The sequence below is a fragment of the Corvus kubaryi genome, unplaced genomic scaffold (genome assembly GCF_017639235.1).
Source record: "Corvus kubaryi isolate FWS band 111438036 unplaced genomic scaffold, C.kubaryi_AGA036_p1.0 37341, whole genome shotgun sequence".
Classification (NCBI taxonomy): Eukaryota; Metazoa; Chordata; class Aves; order Passeriformes; family Corvidae; genus Corvus; species Corvus kubaryi.
The window spans coordinates 759,681-772,619 of record NW_024581112.1 but is presented as its reverse complement, the minus strand read 5'-3'; the positions used below and the strand labels follow the sequence as shown (position 1 = coordinate 772,619).

Sequence of the window (12,939 nt, the reverse complement as noted above, 5' to 3'; positions counted from 1 at the left end):
GTCCTGTCCTGCTCCACATAGCAGAAAAGAGTGATGCAGGGCTTGGATATATCTTATGGAGGCAACAGGGAAGGATTTTCCCTCTGTGGCAGTAATGCCATGCTGTCAGGGCTGTGGCTGCAGTGAGCATTCCCGGTGCATCCCCTTGCATGGGGTTGCTGAGATAACAGCTAGACTTGGTGATCTTAGAGGGTTTTTCTAAATGACTCCATAATTCTGTGATTCCATTCTATCCCCATCACTCCAGATCTGTGCTTCTAACCCCAGATCACACGTTCTCTTTGTATTCCTGGCTAAGCCCCTCTGGAGACTGTTTGGATCATGCACCAAGTGACGATTAAATCCAATTATTCAATTAAGGCACCAGTTATAAATTAAACATATCAGCCAGGCTCAGTGGACCTGAAGATATGGTGTGTGGCAGGTCTGCTCACCAGCAAATGGCAGTGGCAAGGGCAGAGCGGAGTGATGTAGGGTTCACAAAGTGGCAGGAAAACCAGCTGGGCACAAAATAAATAACAAAGATAGTGAGGAAGTGCTTGAGAGAGAAAGTCCTGCCTTGAAATTCATCCTTCTGGACAAAAAACAGAAAAGAAAACGAAAAGAAAAACAGGGCAGAAGGGAAGGAGGGAGGAGGGGACAGAGAGTCTCCTGCTACCTTTTGGTCCAATATCCCGAGGCTGCAGGGGTATCAAGCACATTCCCTATAATTCAATAAGAAAAACCTCCATAAAGGCAGGGACGTTAATGCGCAGAAACACCACCTGTGTCAGGAACAGGCACTGCCCATTAATCACAGCTCCCCAATTAGCTGGGGCTGCTGCCCCCAGGCACAGCCGCTCTCTGAACACACAGGGTGCCTGTTGTCTTTGCAGGAGTATAGACTCCTTCCCAGCTCCTTCCCGGCTCCTTCCCAGCTCCCAGCTCACACTGGGCTCCTCTTTGTTAACTAAAGGCAATGGGTTTGTGTTTCTGACAGCATGCTCCTTGTCATTCTGCCCTGGCCTCAACAGCTCTTATTTTGCTGTCCCATTTTCAGGCATTAACTGGGATGCACGGATGGGTCAGGAATTATTGACAGAATCCAGAGGCTTTGGACTGGCAAATCAAACCCAGCCCAGCTTGCTGGAGCCTTGATTTCATGGAATCACAGAATGGTTTTTGTTGGGAGGGAGCTTCAAGCTCATCTCATTCCAACCCTCTGCGATGGGCAGGGACACCTTCCACTAAACCATGTTTCTCCAAGCCCCATCCTACCTGACTTCAAACACTTCCAGGGATGGGGCATCCACTGTCAGTTCCCCAGCAACCTTGCAGACCTGCCCAGAGGCAGCCTCAGATCAAGGCTTGAGGGAACAGCTTGTCTTCCCTGTGGAAGAGGTGTGGGAGGGCAGAGTCACCAGCATGTGAAGGGTCCTACCTGCCCCCACTGTGGCTATGGCACTCTCCTGACCAATTATGTGCTCTTTTAGCCGCTGTTCCAGTGGGAATCTCCGCCGTTCCTCCACCTCCCTCCTGCGCTGTTCCTCCTGGAACTGTGGAGGGAAGAAAACATAGGGATCAGAGGCTTTATGAAGCATTGGGTCAGTACACAGATGTCAGAGCCCTGTATGGGGATCTCTCTGACATGGAGCCAGAGCATCCCCAGGGCAGATGCAGTTTGGTCTGGATGCACCAGCCCTAGCAAGGGAAAATTCCTGGATCTGTTGTGGATGGAGGTTGGGGTGAGTGGGAATGGGGATCCGGCTCTGCTGATGGGAAACCAGACCCTGTGCTACTACCTCTGTACTGGTGACACGGAGGGAACAATGGCACTGCTCAATAGCTCTTAACCATTAGGAGCTGTTTATTTTGGGAAATAAAGCCATGACTGTTCACCTAGATTTGTCTTCCTACCCTCCACACATCTCCTGTTCAAAGACTCCAACCAGATCCTGCAGGGATGACAGAGTATCACCATGCCTTACATCCATGAGAGCTGGAGATGGACTTTGGACAAGGGCCTGGAGTGACAGGACAAGGGAGAATGGCTTCCCACTGACAGAGGGCAGGGTTAGATGGGATATTGAGAAGAAATTCTTCCCTGTGAGGGTGGTGAGGCCCTGGCACACGGCTGCCCAGAGAAGCTGTGGCTGTTCCATGCCTGGAAGTGTCCAAGGCCAGGTTGGATGGGGCTTGGATCAACTTGGCCTAGTGGAAGGCGTCCCTACCCATGAAATTAGGTGAGCTGTAAAGTCCCTTCCAACCTAAAACCTTCTGCGATTCTAAGATCTTTAGAAAGTGCTGCTGAGCCCTTCCTGCCACAAGCTGAGCTTGGCCACTCCCCACTGAGACCATTGCCTTGGGAAGATTAATCCCCCAAAACCAGACTCAGATGAGGACAGAACAGAAAGAGCCCATGGGATTTGCCAAGTGAGTAACTGCACCCACAGAACAGTCCCTGTCATTCAACCCACCTCACTACGGGGAAACACCCTCTAAAAAAGCCAGAAGGCAGGTGCCAAAGTTGCAGCAGGATCCAGCTGCTGGAGCCAGAGTGGATAACACCCAGCCAGGCTGCTGACGTCTCCTGGGCTAGCAGCGATTCTGACAGAAGTTAAAAAATAATAAATAGCAAACAATCCAATTTTGGCCAGTGCTATCAGTCTCCTGTGTAACAGAGATGCCATCAGCCCTGATCCTCACACAGAGCAATAACTTCCCTGCAGATCCCAGTGGAGCAGCTCTGGGACAGACATTCTGCCTGCGCTGATCCCCCCCAGCGCTGGGTACGATCTCACCATACATCTGTGTCTGTCTGTAGGATCCTGACAAATCTTTTCTCTCCCTCCTCTCTGGCCTTTTGGAAGGTGCAGGGATGTGATCAGTGATGTTAGGACACCCAGTGATTCTCATGGGTTCATGGAGAGTGGGGAAGATGTGCAGGAAGAGAAGGAAAGGACACCCCTCCTCTGCAATGCCTTCTCCCTCCCTCCTTGGAAAACTGACATAGTACAAGTCCTGGGTAGGAAGAAAGTCCCTTTCATGGGTAAAAGACCAGTGTTAGAGCTTTTTCCATGCTGTCCCACTACGGTCTTCTGCTCAGGATCTGTTCTGGAGAGCCCTGCTCTTAATGCCAGCTACTCAGTGGGCCTGAAGTGCTACCAGACAGCTCCTAGCTGGGTCATGCTGCCGGCCTGGAGCATCCTGAGCTCACACTGTGCAGGGGACACCGGGACAAGAAAACCCACCAAGAAAAATGTATTTTAGATCCATCCATGACAGAACCTCTAAAAAAAAGCCCCACTAATCCTGGACTTTACACAAGACACAAACTTGCACTCCTTTCTCATCTGTTTCTCTCTCCATACATATCTAGCCGTTCCCACCTCCTCACTTTGTGGTGTGCAATGGTGATGGTGGGGACCATGTCCTCACCCTCTGGCAGCTAATCTTCCATTGTCCTGATGAAACTTGTCTGGCTCAGCACTAGCACTTAAGTGGAGCACAGTGGTGCTACCTGCTTGTAGAGCAACACAGGGAGGAGTGCTCTGCTCTTATGTTGGAGGCAACTGGACTTCTGCACTCACCTCCTGATGTGAGGTCAAAAGCATCAGAAATCTTAATTTTTAAAAAGAGAAGGACTCAGTCTGTGCTTCGGCAGGTGGTAACAGCTGTCTGCCTGTCACTGGGGTGGGCATGGAAGTCATGGAGTCACAGAAGGGTGACTTTAAGAAACCTTACAGACCATCCCATTCCAACCCCACTGCCACAGGTAGGGACACCTTCCACTAGACCTGGTTGCTCCAGGTCCAACCAAACTGGCCTTGAATGCTTCCAGGAATGGGGCTGCCACAGCTTCTCTGGGCAATCTGTGTCAGAACCTCAGCACCCTCACAGCAAAGAATTTCTTCCCAATATCCAATCTAACCCTGCCCTCTGGCAGTGGGAAGCCATTCCCTCTTGTCCTGTCACTCCAGGCCCTTGTCCAAAGTCCCTCTCCAGCTCTCTTGCAGCTCCTTTAGGCACTGGCAGGGGCTCTAAGGTCTCCCTGGAGCCTTCTTTTCTCCAGGCTGAACACCCCCAGCTCTCCCAGCCTGTCTCCAGAGCAGAGGGGCTCCAATAGCCCTTGGAGCATCTCCATGGCCTCCTCTGGATTTGGTCCAGCAGCTCGATGTCCTTCTGATGTTGGGAGTCCTGGGGCTGGAGGCAACTCTGCAGGTGGGGTCTCACCTGAGCGGAGCAGAGGAGCAGAATCCCCACCTTCCCTGCTGCCCATGCTGTGGGATCAGCTCAGGACGCAGGGGGCTTCTGGGCTGCCAGCACATGTTGTTTTAAGGAAGAAAAGTGGAGAATAAAATAACTGAACCTTTTACCAGCAGGAGAGGTAGAATTATCTGCTGGGTAAATACTCTCTCGAGCCCAGCACCAGTAAGGAAAGCTGCCCTGAACAGTTTGAAACTTGCCTTGGTTTTTATGCTTAAGTAATAGTTGAAGGAGAGAAAGGAAATATATCTCTGGAGCTGTTCCTGAGGAAGATGATTGTACTTGTATATAAACCACCAGACTGCCAAGCCAGCCTGTGATGAATATTCAGCTGGGGGGGAACTGGTGCTCCCGGGGTTTCATCCTCCCCAGCAGCCACATTCCACCGAGAGTCTTTGAGAATTTATTGCTCATTTTAATCACTGCTAGAGAATGAATAGGCAGAACTATTACGGGATGGACATATCCCATAGATTTTATTTACATATCCTTGTGACAGAATAACAAGGAGTTTTCATATGTATTTTTAATTTATTTTGATTTCCTTTATTCCTTAAAAAAAAAATCAAACCACAACTGTGTGTGTGCTTTTCCTGAGCTTAGACCACACTTGCCTGGTGTTGAGGACTCTTAAGCTGGTTCGCAGTGGTCAACAGTCTGAAGAAATTTAAATAAGCACTCGTGTATCTATGACTAAAAGGGAGGGAAAAGCCCTTGAAACTGGTGTCTTTCCTCTGTCACTGGAGGGGTAGCAGCCTCTGGACTGAGCTTGGCTCTTGCAAATCTATCTTTGCCATTCAGCTCCTCTTTGCACCCTGTCAGACCCATCTGGTGACCTCCCCTGTCTCCATCACTGTCTGCTGAAGGATTTTTAAGGAATACTTCAGCCAGGAAGAGCACACAGTTGCCCTTTCCCTAACCCCCTTCTGGAAGCAGCAGTGTGAGACCTCCTGACCAGGAACTGGTGTGCTTCATCCCAGTGAGTCACCTTTGATAGACTTTTCCAAGAAAACAAGCCTCCAGCTGTGACTCACATGCTTCTTTTCCCATCCTGAACATCCTCAGGTTGCTGACTTAAGCATATTTCATGAGAAAAATGTCTCTTCTGGTTATTTGCAAACTGGCTGTTGGTTAATCTGGGCACAACCTTCTATGTGGAGTTTGGGGCAGTGAAAGCTCATTTTAACCTTTCTTTAAACCTGCAAGACTTACCTCAGGATTTATTTTGCCCTTCCTATGGAAGAACCCCTCTCCAGACCTCCACAAAGCTGTCACAGCTCATGTCCCTGACATCTTCTGAGCTGATCAGTTTATATCCTGCTTTCCTTTAATCTTTCAAATTCTTTTTCCTGTAAGGTGGAAGACACTGTCACCCTTTGCAGGTTTTATGCCAAGGGTTGGTTCTGCTGGTGTTGTGCTCATGGACCTCCTCCCTTGGAGTGTTTTCCCATAAATGCAACCATACTTGGGAGGGATGCCGGAGGGATAATGGATAATGAAGATGATGAACACGGAGGTACTCCAAGGGCTGGATCGCCTCTGCTCTGGAGACAGGCTGAGAGTTAGGGGTGTATACCTGAAGAAGGGAAGGCTCTGGGGAGACCTTAGAGCCCTTGCCAGGGCCTGAAGGGGCTGCAAGAGAGCTGGAGAGGGACTTTGGACAAGGGCCTGGAGAAATAGGTTAAGGGGGGATGGCTTGGCAGAGTTAGATGGGATATTGAGAAGAAATTCTTCCCTGTGAGGGTGGTGAGACCCTGGCACAGACTGCCCAGAGAAGCTGTGGCTGTGCCATCCCTGGAAGTGTTCAAGGCCAGGTTGGATGGAGTTTGGAGCAAGCTGGTCTAGTGGAAGGTGTCCCTGCCGATGGCAGTGGGGTGGAATGGGATGAGCTTTAATGTTCCTTCCTTCATGAGTTTATGAAAACCTGCTCTCAGAACTGCCCAAGTGACCACATAGTGCTGCCGGCTACAAAAGCAGCCATCAGGGCCACAGAGGACAGCCATGGCAGCATTTCCTTTGCCAGGAAGGAGTATGGAGAGCCCCAGAGGAAAGATCACTCTGTCCCTACTTAGGACCGAGGTTTAGCGCTGGGGAATGAGGTTTTGAAGTCCTGTCTGAGCAATGACTTTCAGAGGTGAGCACAGAGAGTGCAGCAGTTGACACCTGGTGGGTTTAGTTCATGGTAATACCTCCTAAGTGCAGTAATTGACACAGTTTTAATTACCTTCATCCTCCACTTGTGGGTAAGTTCTTAACCTCAGGTTTATGGCATGCAAGTTTAAATTCCAAACCCATAGAAAAAACACTGAGGTGCACAATGTCAGAGGAACTTTGCAGCCAGGAACAAACCTGGTCCCCTTGTGCCTCAGCTCCTGCTCTTGCGGTCTGGTGACAAGGGAATGCCCCTTCTCTGGGATGCAGGGAGTCCCCTGCCCTAGCTGATCTGCGCTGCTTGGAGAGATGATGCTCACAAAGCATCACAGAAGGGTTTGGGTTGAAAGCGACCTTAAAACTCACCCAGTTCCAACCCCTGCCACGGACAGAGATACCTTCCACCAGACCAGCTTGCTCCAAACCCCATCTAATCAGGCCTTGAACACTTCCAGGGATGAGGCATCACTCATCACTGCTGCGATGGCCTCTCCTACTGATTGATAATTCACCAAACAAGGCCTCTGCCCAGGAATTTTAAACTAAAATATCCCTGAAATCTAGCTGCAGATCCCTCATTATCTAATAGCCCACTGCTCTGCAAATGTACTGATTCCTGGCATTTTTATTGGAACCACGATGGCAAATATGTTTCTTTTCCTTCTTTAAAGCAAATGGGACACGGTGTGCTCCAGCTGCTCGAGGAGACAGTGAGGCTGACGGGATGAGACCCCACCATGGAAATGGGTGTCTTTTGCCTTAGACTGGTGCACACGAACACACTGGATCCCAGGCCACAGCTGGACTCTGGATTCTCAGCCCTGCTTGTTTGACAGAGAATTTCAGAAAATACAGTAAAAACAGGCTCTGGATTTTGCTGAATCCAGGGGTTACAGAGCAGCATTACTGGTCCTGGGCAGGTCACTCCTGAGTGAGAAATGGTAACTTGGAAGATGAGGGCACAGCCACAGCCACAGTTAAAATACTACAGAAGTGGGTTTTTTTTCTTATGCATCATGTCGTTAATTTTTACAGACTTCTTTTGGAAAAGAATGAAGCTGTAGGGGTGCTAAGGTGGTCTTCCATCACTTGCACCATAAAATCATAGAATGATTTGGGTTGGAAAAGAGCTATTCAGATCATCGAGTCCAACTGCTCACCCAGCACTGCCAAGGCCACCACTAATCCATGCCACATGCCACATCCACATGACATCTCTTTTAAAATTGTTCTTGTAGTGGGAAAGGAAATCCAAATTGGCCAGAATCTCAGGCTCACCTTTACCTCTGACGCTCTCAGAAGGTTCATGACTTCCCCTTCACGGGCGTAATCCAGCGGTGTGTGTCCCATTTCATTCTTCTGCAGGGGATTGGCACCTGATGGCACAAGAAATGAGTAAGATGAGGAGCTCAGAGTTCAGTCTTAGGGCAGAAGGAGCAAGAAGCACATCCTGTCTGTGTCCCCTCCTAACGTTTTCTCTGGAGGGTGTCTGAATCAGAAAGAGAGAATGTACAACCAGTGGTTACAAGTGCGGGTCTCCAGGGAGGGAGAAGAGGGATTGTCACTGCTAACAACTGGCTTGTCAGGGAAGAGCTGCTGAGGGGGGATGAGAGCACATGGTCACCAGAAGGAAATACAGTCTCACAAAAGCACCCACTCTCAGTCCTGTGGGAGCCACATGGGACCATTACAGCTTCAACTGGACACACTGCCTGTGCAAGCTGGAGCTGAAGCTGGAGCTGAAGCTGGTGCTGGCTGTTGCCTGCAGGCCAGCTGCCCCACTGAGTCCCTGGAGCACTTCTTGAGGGAAACCACACCCTTCCGTGGAGTTTAATTAAAAAAAACCCAAACAAATCCCAAGGACTGAAGTGGAGTGAGTCAGATGGGCACCCCACAGAAACACACGCACACAGAGAGAGCTCTCCCTCCAAGATACACTGGATTGCAGAAGAGCATTCTATGTCAAACTGGTCCAGTTGCAGTGATGAGAAGTATATGGAGGGAAACTTGGTGATACCAGCAGACAGGGATAATGGGCAATAGCCAGAGGGGCAAACAAGGCCTTGGGATTCATCTCTGACTCTCAGCATCTCAGGAGCTCTCTCCAAGGCAGAGATTTGTCACTAACACTGGTGCACTCCATGACCCCACAACAACTCCTAACCCGGAGAATGAACCTTCAAATTGGTTCCAAACCCCCAAAACTGGTGCTGAAATTGACCATCCCACCAGTTATCAAGCCTTGGAAAGCAGCCTGGTGGAGGAAGAGCCCAAAACTGTGCTCAGCAGGTCCGGGATGTCTTCCACCCCAATCCTTCCACTGCAATTCTGTGCAATGTGCTCCTGTGTGCACAGGGCACTTGGTCCAGATGACTTCACTGGTGTCACTTCCACCCTGAACAATTCTGTGATCCTGATGTAAACATGGGAGTGAGACAAGTACCTTGGCAGAGGCAGGCCAAACTGCTCCTGTGCCATGAGACAGCGCAAAGCACCAGGAGTGCTCAGTAACAGTGAGCAGCAATCAGTATAGATGAATGAAGTAAGGGGAGTCTGTGGGAGCGGAGCCAGAGAGATTAGCCATTCCTAGGCACTGGCATCAGGGAACTATATTTGCTTACAGAATGAAAAATGTGCTCCATAAACATTCGACACAGACTAATTTCTATGGCAAGCCTTGTCTTGACAAATAAAGAATATGATCAAGACAGGTGAGATTACATACTGCTGGGGCCGGCTGCTCCATATATGTTAAAGAGACACTGCTCCCATGGGGCACCCCCCCCCCCCCCGCCAAAACCCACCTGGGTCTGTGCAGTGAGCAGTGGGGCATGTTCCTGACTTCTCCAAATGATGACATCCTCGAGGCTAGGCCTGCTCTCATTTCTGATGGAGGGTTTGTTTGGCTTTGCCCTGGATCTATCAATAATGGCTCTCCAATATTGGCCTAATCCCCCTGTTAATGGCTTTGACGACTTGACTAATTGCTGCAATAATTGATAGAACCCGACTCCTATAACTGGTCGATTCCAACCTCGAGTACCGGCAGCAATAAAATATTATGCTGCCATAAATAACAGTATCACTTGGCTTGCTAATAGAAGGTAAAAGGGCCACCGGTCTGTCAGCGCCCCGGCTGACCCCACTCCACATCCCCACCTCCTCTCCTGCCCTCTCCCACCCTGTGCCACAGGCTGCAGCAGTATCCAAGGGGACGTCAACCTTCCACGACTTAATAGAAGGCAATTTGTCACCTCCCACTCGCTGTCTGTAGCTGGAGATGGACACCTGGGCAGCACCTCAGGCTGTGCAAGCCCATTGCCTCCTCCCACCCTCCATGCTCATATTAGAAGGCCCCGGCTGATAATATTTGATAAATAGCGTGGGGGTTCTCTCCCTTCACCCGCCCAGTGTTGTAGTGCTGCAGCAGCTGCAGAAGGTCACTCATTGGGGAAATATGTTTCTGTCAGTGGGATCGAAAAAAGTTTAGTGGAGTGACAGGCCTCGATTTTTCAAATTTTATTAACTCCATCCTCTTAACAATTTGTCTTGAATTCCTTCAGATTCTGGATAACTGTCAATAGAGCTGGTGATGCAGCGGACCCTGGTACTTGGGTCCCCCACTGCTGTCAGGATAGGGATGGGGACGGCAAGAGGAGAGAGAGATGGCAGGAGGGAAAGGAGAATGCCAAAGGGCACAGACAGAACTTGGAGGAACATCCCAGTAATGCTTCCTGTGTCCTCAGCAGCCCCGAGACCCTGCTCCTGTCACTCCATCCTGCCAGGGCAAAAGAGCAGCAGATCTGAGCCTGCTGCAGCCAAAACAAGGTTCACACTTCTAACAGGACAGGGCACACAGTGGCATTGGAGCCTCACATGGACAACCAGAGAATGACATTGCTCTGAAGATCGGACAGATCACAGCTTGAGAAAGCCCTGAGCACTGGGACAAGGAAACCACTCTTGAGGACCTTGTTTCATAGCCCAGCCAGATGGTGTGAAAACTCCTGCTCCCAGGCATACCCACAGGTAGCCTTCAGCTGACTGTTTGGGTCCTGAGCTGCTCTCAGGAGTGGGTGTGGGGACAGAGAACTGGCATGAGACAGTCCCTATCCCGGTGCCCCTCCGAAGGTCCTGCCTGCAAATGAGATGGGCAGCAGCAGTGGCCTGTGGTGATCTGTGGTACGAAAAGACAAGACCCCAAAACGTTCAACGTCTCTTTTCTTCCTTCTTTGGTGTCCAGAAGGTACAGTATGGTGGAGGTGGCAACCAAGTGCTTGGGCAAGTCTCCAGCACAGAAAACAGCAGTGCTTCAGTTAGGAAAGTCAGGGAAAGCCATTCTCCCAGTATAAAGCCATTTGACAAGGACAGAATCACAGAACATTTTAGGTATGAAAAGCCCTCTGAGACCATTGAGTCCAACCACTCCCCCAGCACTGCCAAGGCCACCACTAACCCAAGTGCCACAACTACACAGCTTTTAAATCCCTTCAGGGATGGAGACTCCCCCATTGCCCTGGGCAGCCTGTGCCATGGCTGGACAACCCTTTCAGGAAAGGAATTTTCCCCATATCTAACCTAAACCTCCCCTGGCACAACTTGAGGCCATTGCCTCTTGTCCTGTCTATCACTTGTTACCTGGGAGAAGATATCAATCCCCACCTATATAATACAGCCATTGCATTAAGCCACTCTCCCTAGTATAAAACTATTCTCCCAGCATGAAGTAATTCTCCCCACTATAAAACCATTCATAGAATCACAGAATCACTGACTGGTTTGAGTCCAAACGGACCATAAAGACCACTTATTTCCAGCCCTCTTGCCATGAATAGGGATGCCATTTTCCCCAGTATAAAGCCATTGAACCAGTACAAAGCCATTTTCTCCAATATAACACCCCAGCATCAAGTCTGTCCTGAGTGGAGGGTCCTGGGCAGGACAGGTACAGGCCTGGGCACAGGCAGAAGGGATGAACCTGAGGGCACTTCTCTCTGCTCGTCATGGCACTGCACCCAGGAGTACCTCAAGATCTTTCAGCAGGCTCTGTGAACACCCCTTCTGCTAGGTCACCATCTTGGACCCATCCTGTGCTCCAGCACACTGGGGGGACTTGGGGAGCATCCCTTTCCCTGCAGCAGATTCTGCTGGATCCAATATCCCGGAATTGGGCGGGAAATAAACTAATTTTTCTGTTGAAGGGAACTAAATCCCAGAAAGAGGAGCCTGGAAGTGCCAAAGCCCATGGTGGTTGCTGCTGAGGATGCTGGAAGTGGACACATTGCATGGCCATGACCCCAGACCAGGATGTCCCCATGTGCCACATCTACACATCTGTTAAATCCCTCCAGGGATGGGGACTCCAACACTGCCCTGGGCATCCTGCGCCAGGGCTGGACAACACTTTCAGGGAAGGAATTTTCTCTAATACTCAACCTAAACTTCCCCTGGTGCAATGTAAGGCTGTTTCTTCTTGTCCTGTCACTTGTTGCCTGGGAGAACCTGGCTACAACCTCTTTTCAAGTAGCAGTAGAGAGTGAGAAGGTCCCTCTGAACTTCTTTCCTCCTGTGAGGGGCACAACACTGACCCCAAGATTTGAGGTGCGATCTCACCAGTGCCCAGTACAGGGATCAGTCACTGTCCTGGTCCTGTTGGCCACACTACTGGTGACACAAATCAAGATGTCCTTGGTCTTATTGTCTACCTGGGCACACACATTTCACCTGCACCAGCTCCAGTTCCACCACATCAAGTGCTGCCTAATGCACAGCCCTGGGCTGGCAGCAGCTCTCACAGAGCTCTAGGGGAGCAGGATCTGTGCTCCCTTGGTCCAGTGGTCTCACTCTCAAAGAACAAGAAGCCTTTCCAACCTAAGTTTGTCCAGCCAGGTTGGATGGGGCTTAGAACAACCTGGTGTAGTGGAAGGTGTCCCTGCCCATGGCAGGGAGTTGGAATCAGATGAGCTTAAGGTCCCTTCCAATCCAAATCATTCTGTGATTCTATGAAGGAAGGATTTAGACTTAACTAAGAATTACATGTTTCTGGAGTAGAGTTTACATGGAAAAGCAACACCCAGAGCTCTGAGATGAAGGTCAGATGCTGACAAGGGCACGTAACAACCAGCAAGGAGAGGTCCTCTTGGAGGTGCAGCTTAACCAGTGCTGCCAAACCTTGTGAACCAGACTGAACACAAATCTTTAAGTACTTGGACAAATACAACAGTAATGCGTAATGTTCAGGACCAGGATGTGCAAGCTGGAACAGAGGAAGAGGAGGAGGCTGGTCTGAGCAGCATGTAAGCGGGACTGCAGGTAAGGACTGAGCTCCACTGGTAGAGTGGTGAGGTCAGGTATTAAAGACTGGAAACAAAAAGAAGGTAAGAAAAGCAATTGTATGAGCCAGTGACACAGGATTTGTACAGAATGAAATGCCCTGACCGAACAGGGAAAATACAGCACAAGGTTCACCCCTCTGAGAGATTGAAGGGCACTGCAACACACTGAAAACTAGCCCGGGGACTGCAAGGGTAAAGAGCACAACAC

General features: G+C 50.0%; 1 protein-coding gene across 2 annotated transcripts in view; it reads right to left on the bottom strand.

Annotated features, from left to right (window-relative positions):
• The window catches only part of CLPB (caseinolytic mitochondrial matrix peptidase chaperone subunit B), a 74,122-nt gene that overhangs the window by 20,184 nt on the left and 40,999 nt on the right, over positions 1 to 12,939 (bottom strand). For both annotated transcript variants that reach the window (XM_042031453.1, XM_042031452.1), the window contains exons 6-7: positions 7,675 to 7,772; positions 1,421 to 1,535 (exon numbers count right to left, since the gene is read on the bottom strand). In XM_042031453.1, coding sequence (XP_041887387.1) covers positions 1,421 to 1,535; positions 7,675 to 7,772 — 213 coding nt within the window. The remainder of the gene's footprint in view (positions 1 to 1,420; positions 1,536 to 7,674; positions 7,773 to 12,939) is intronic.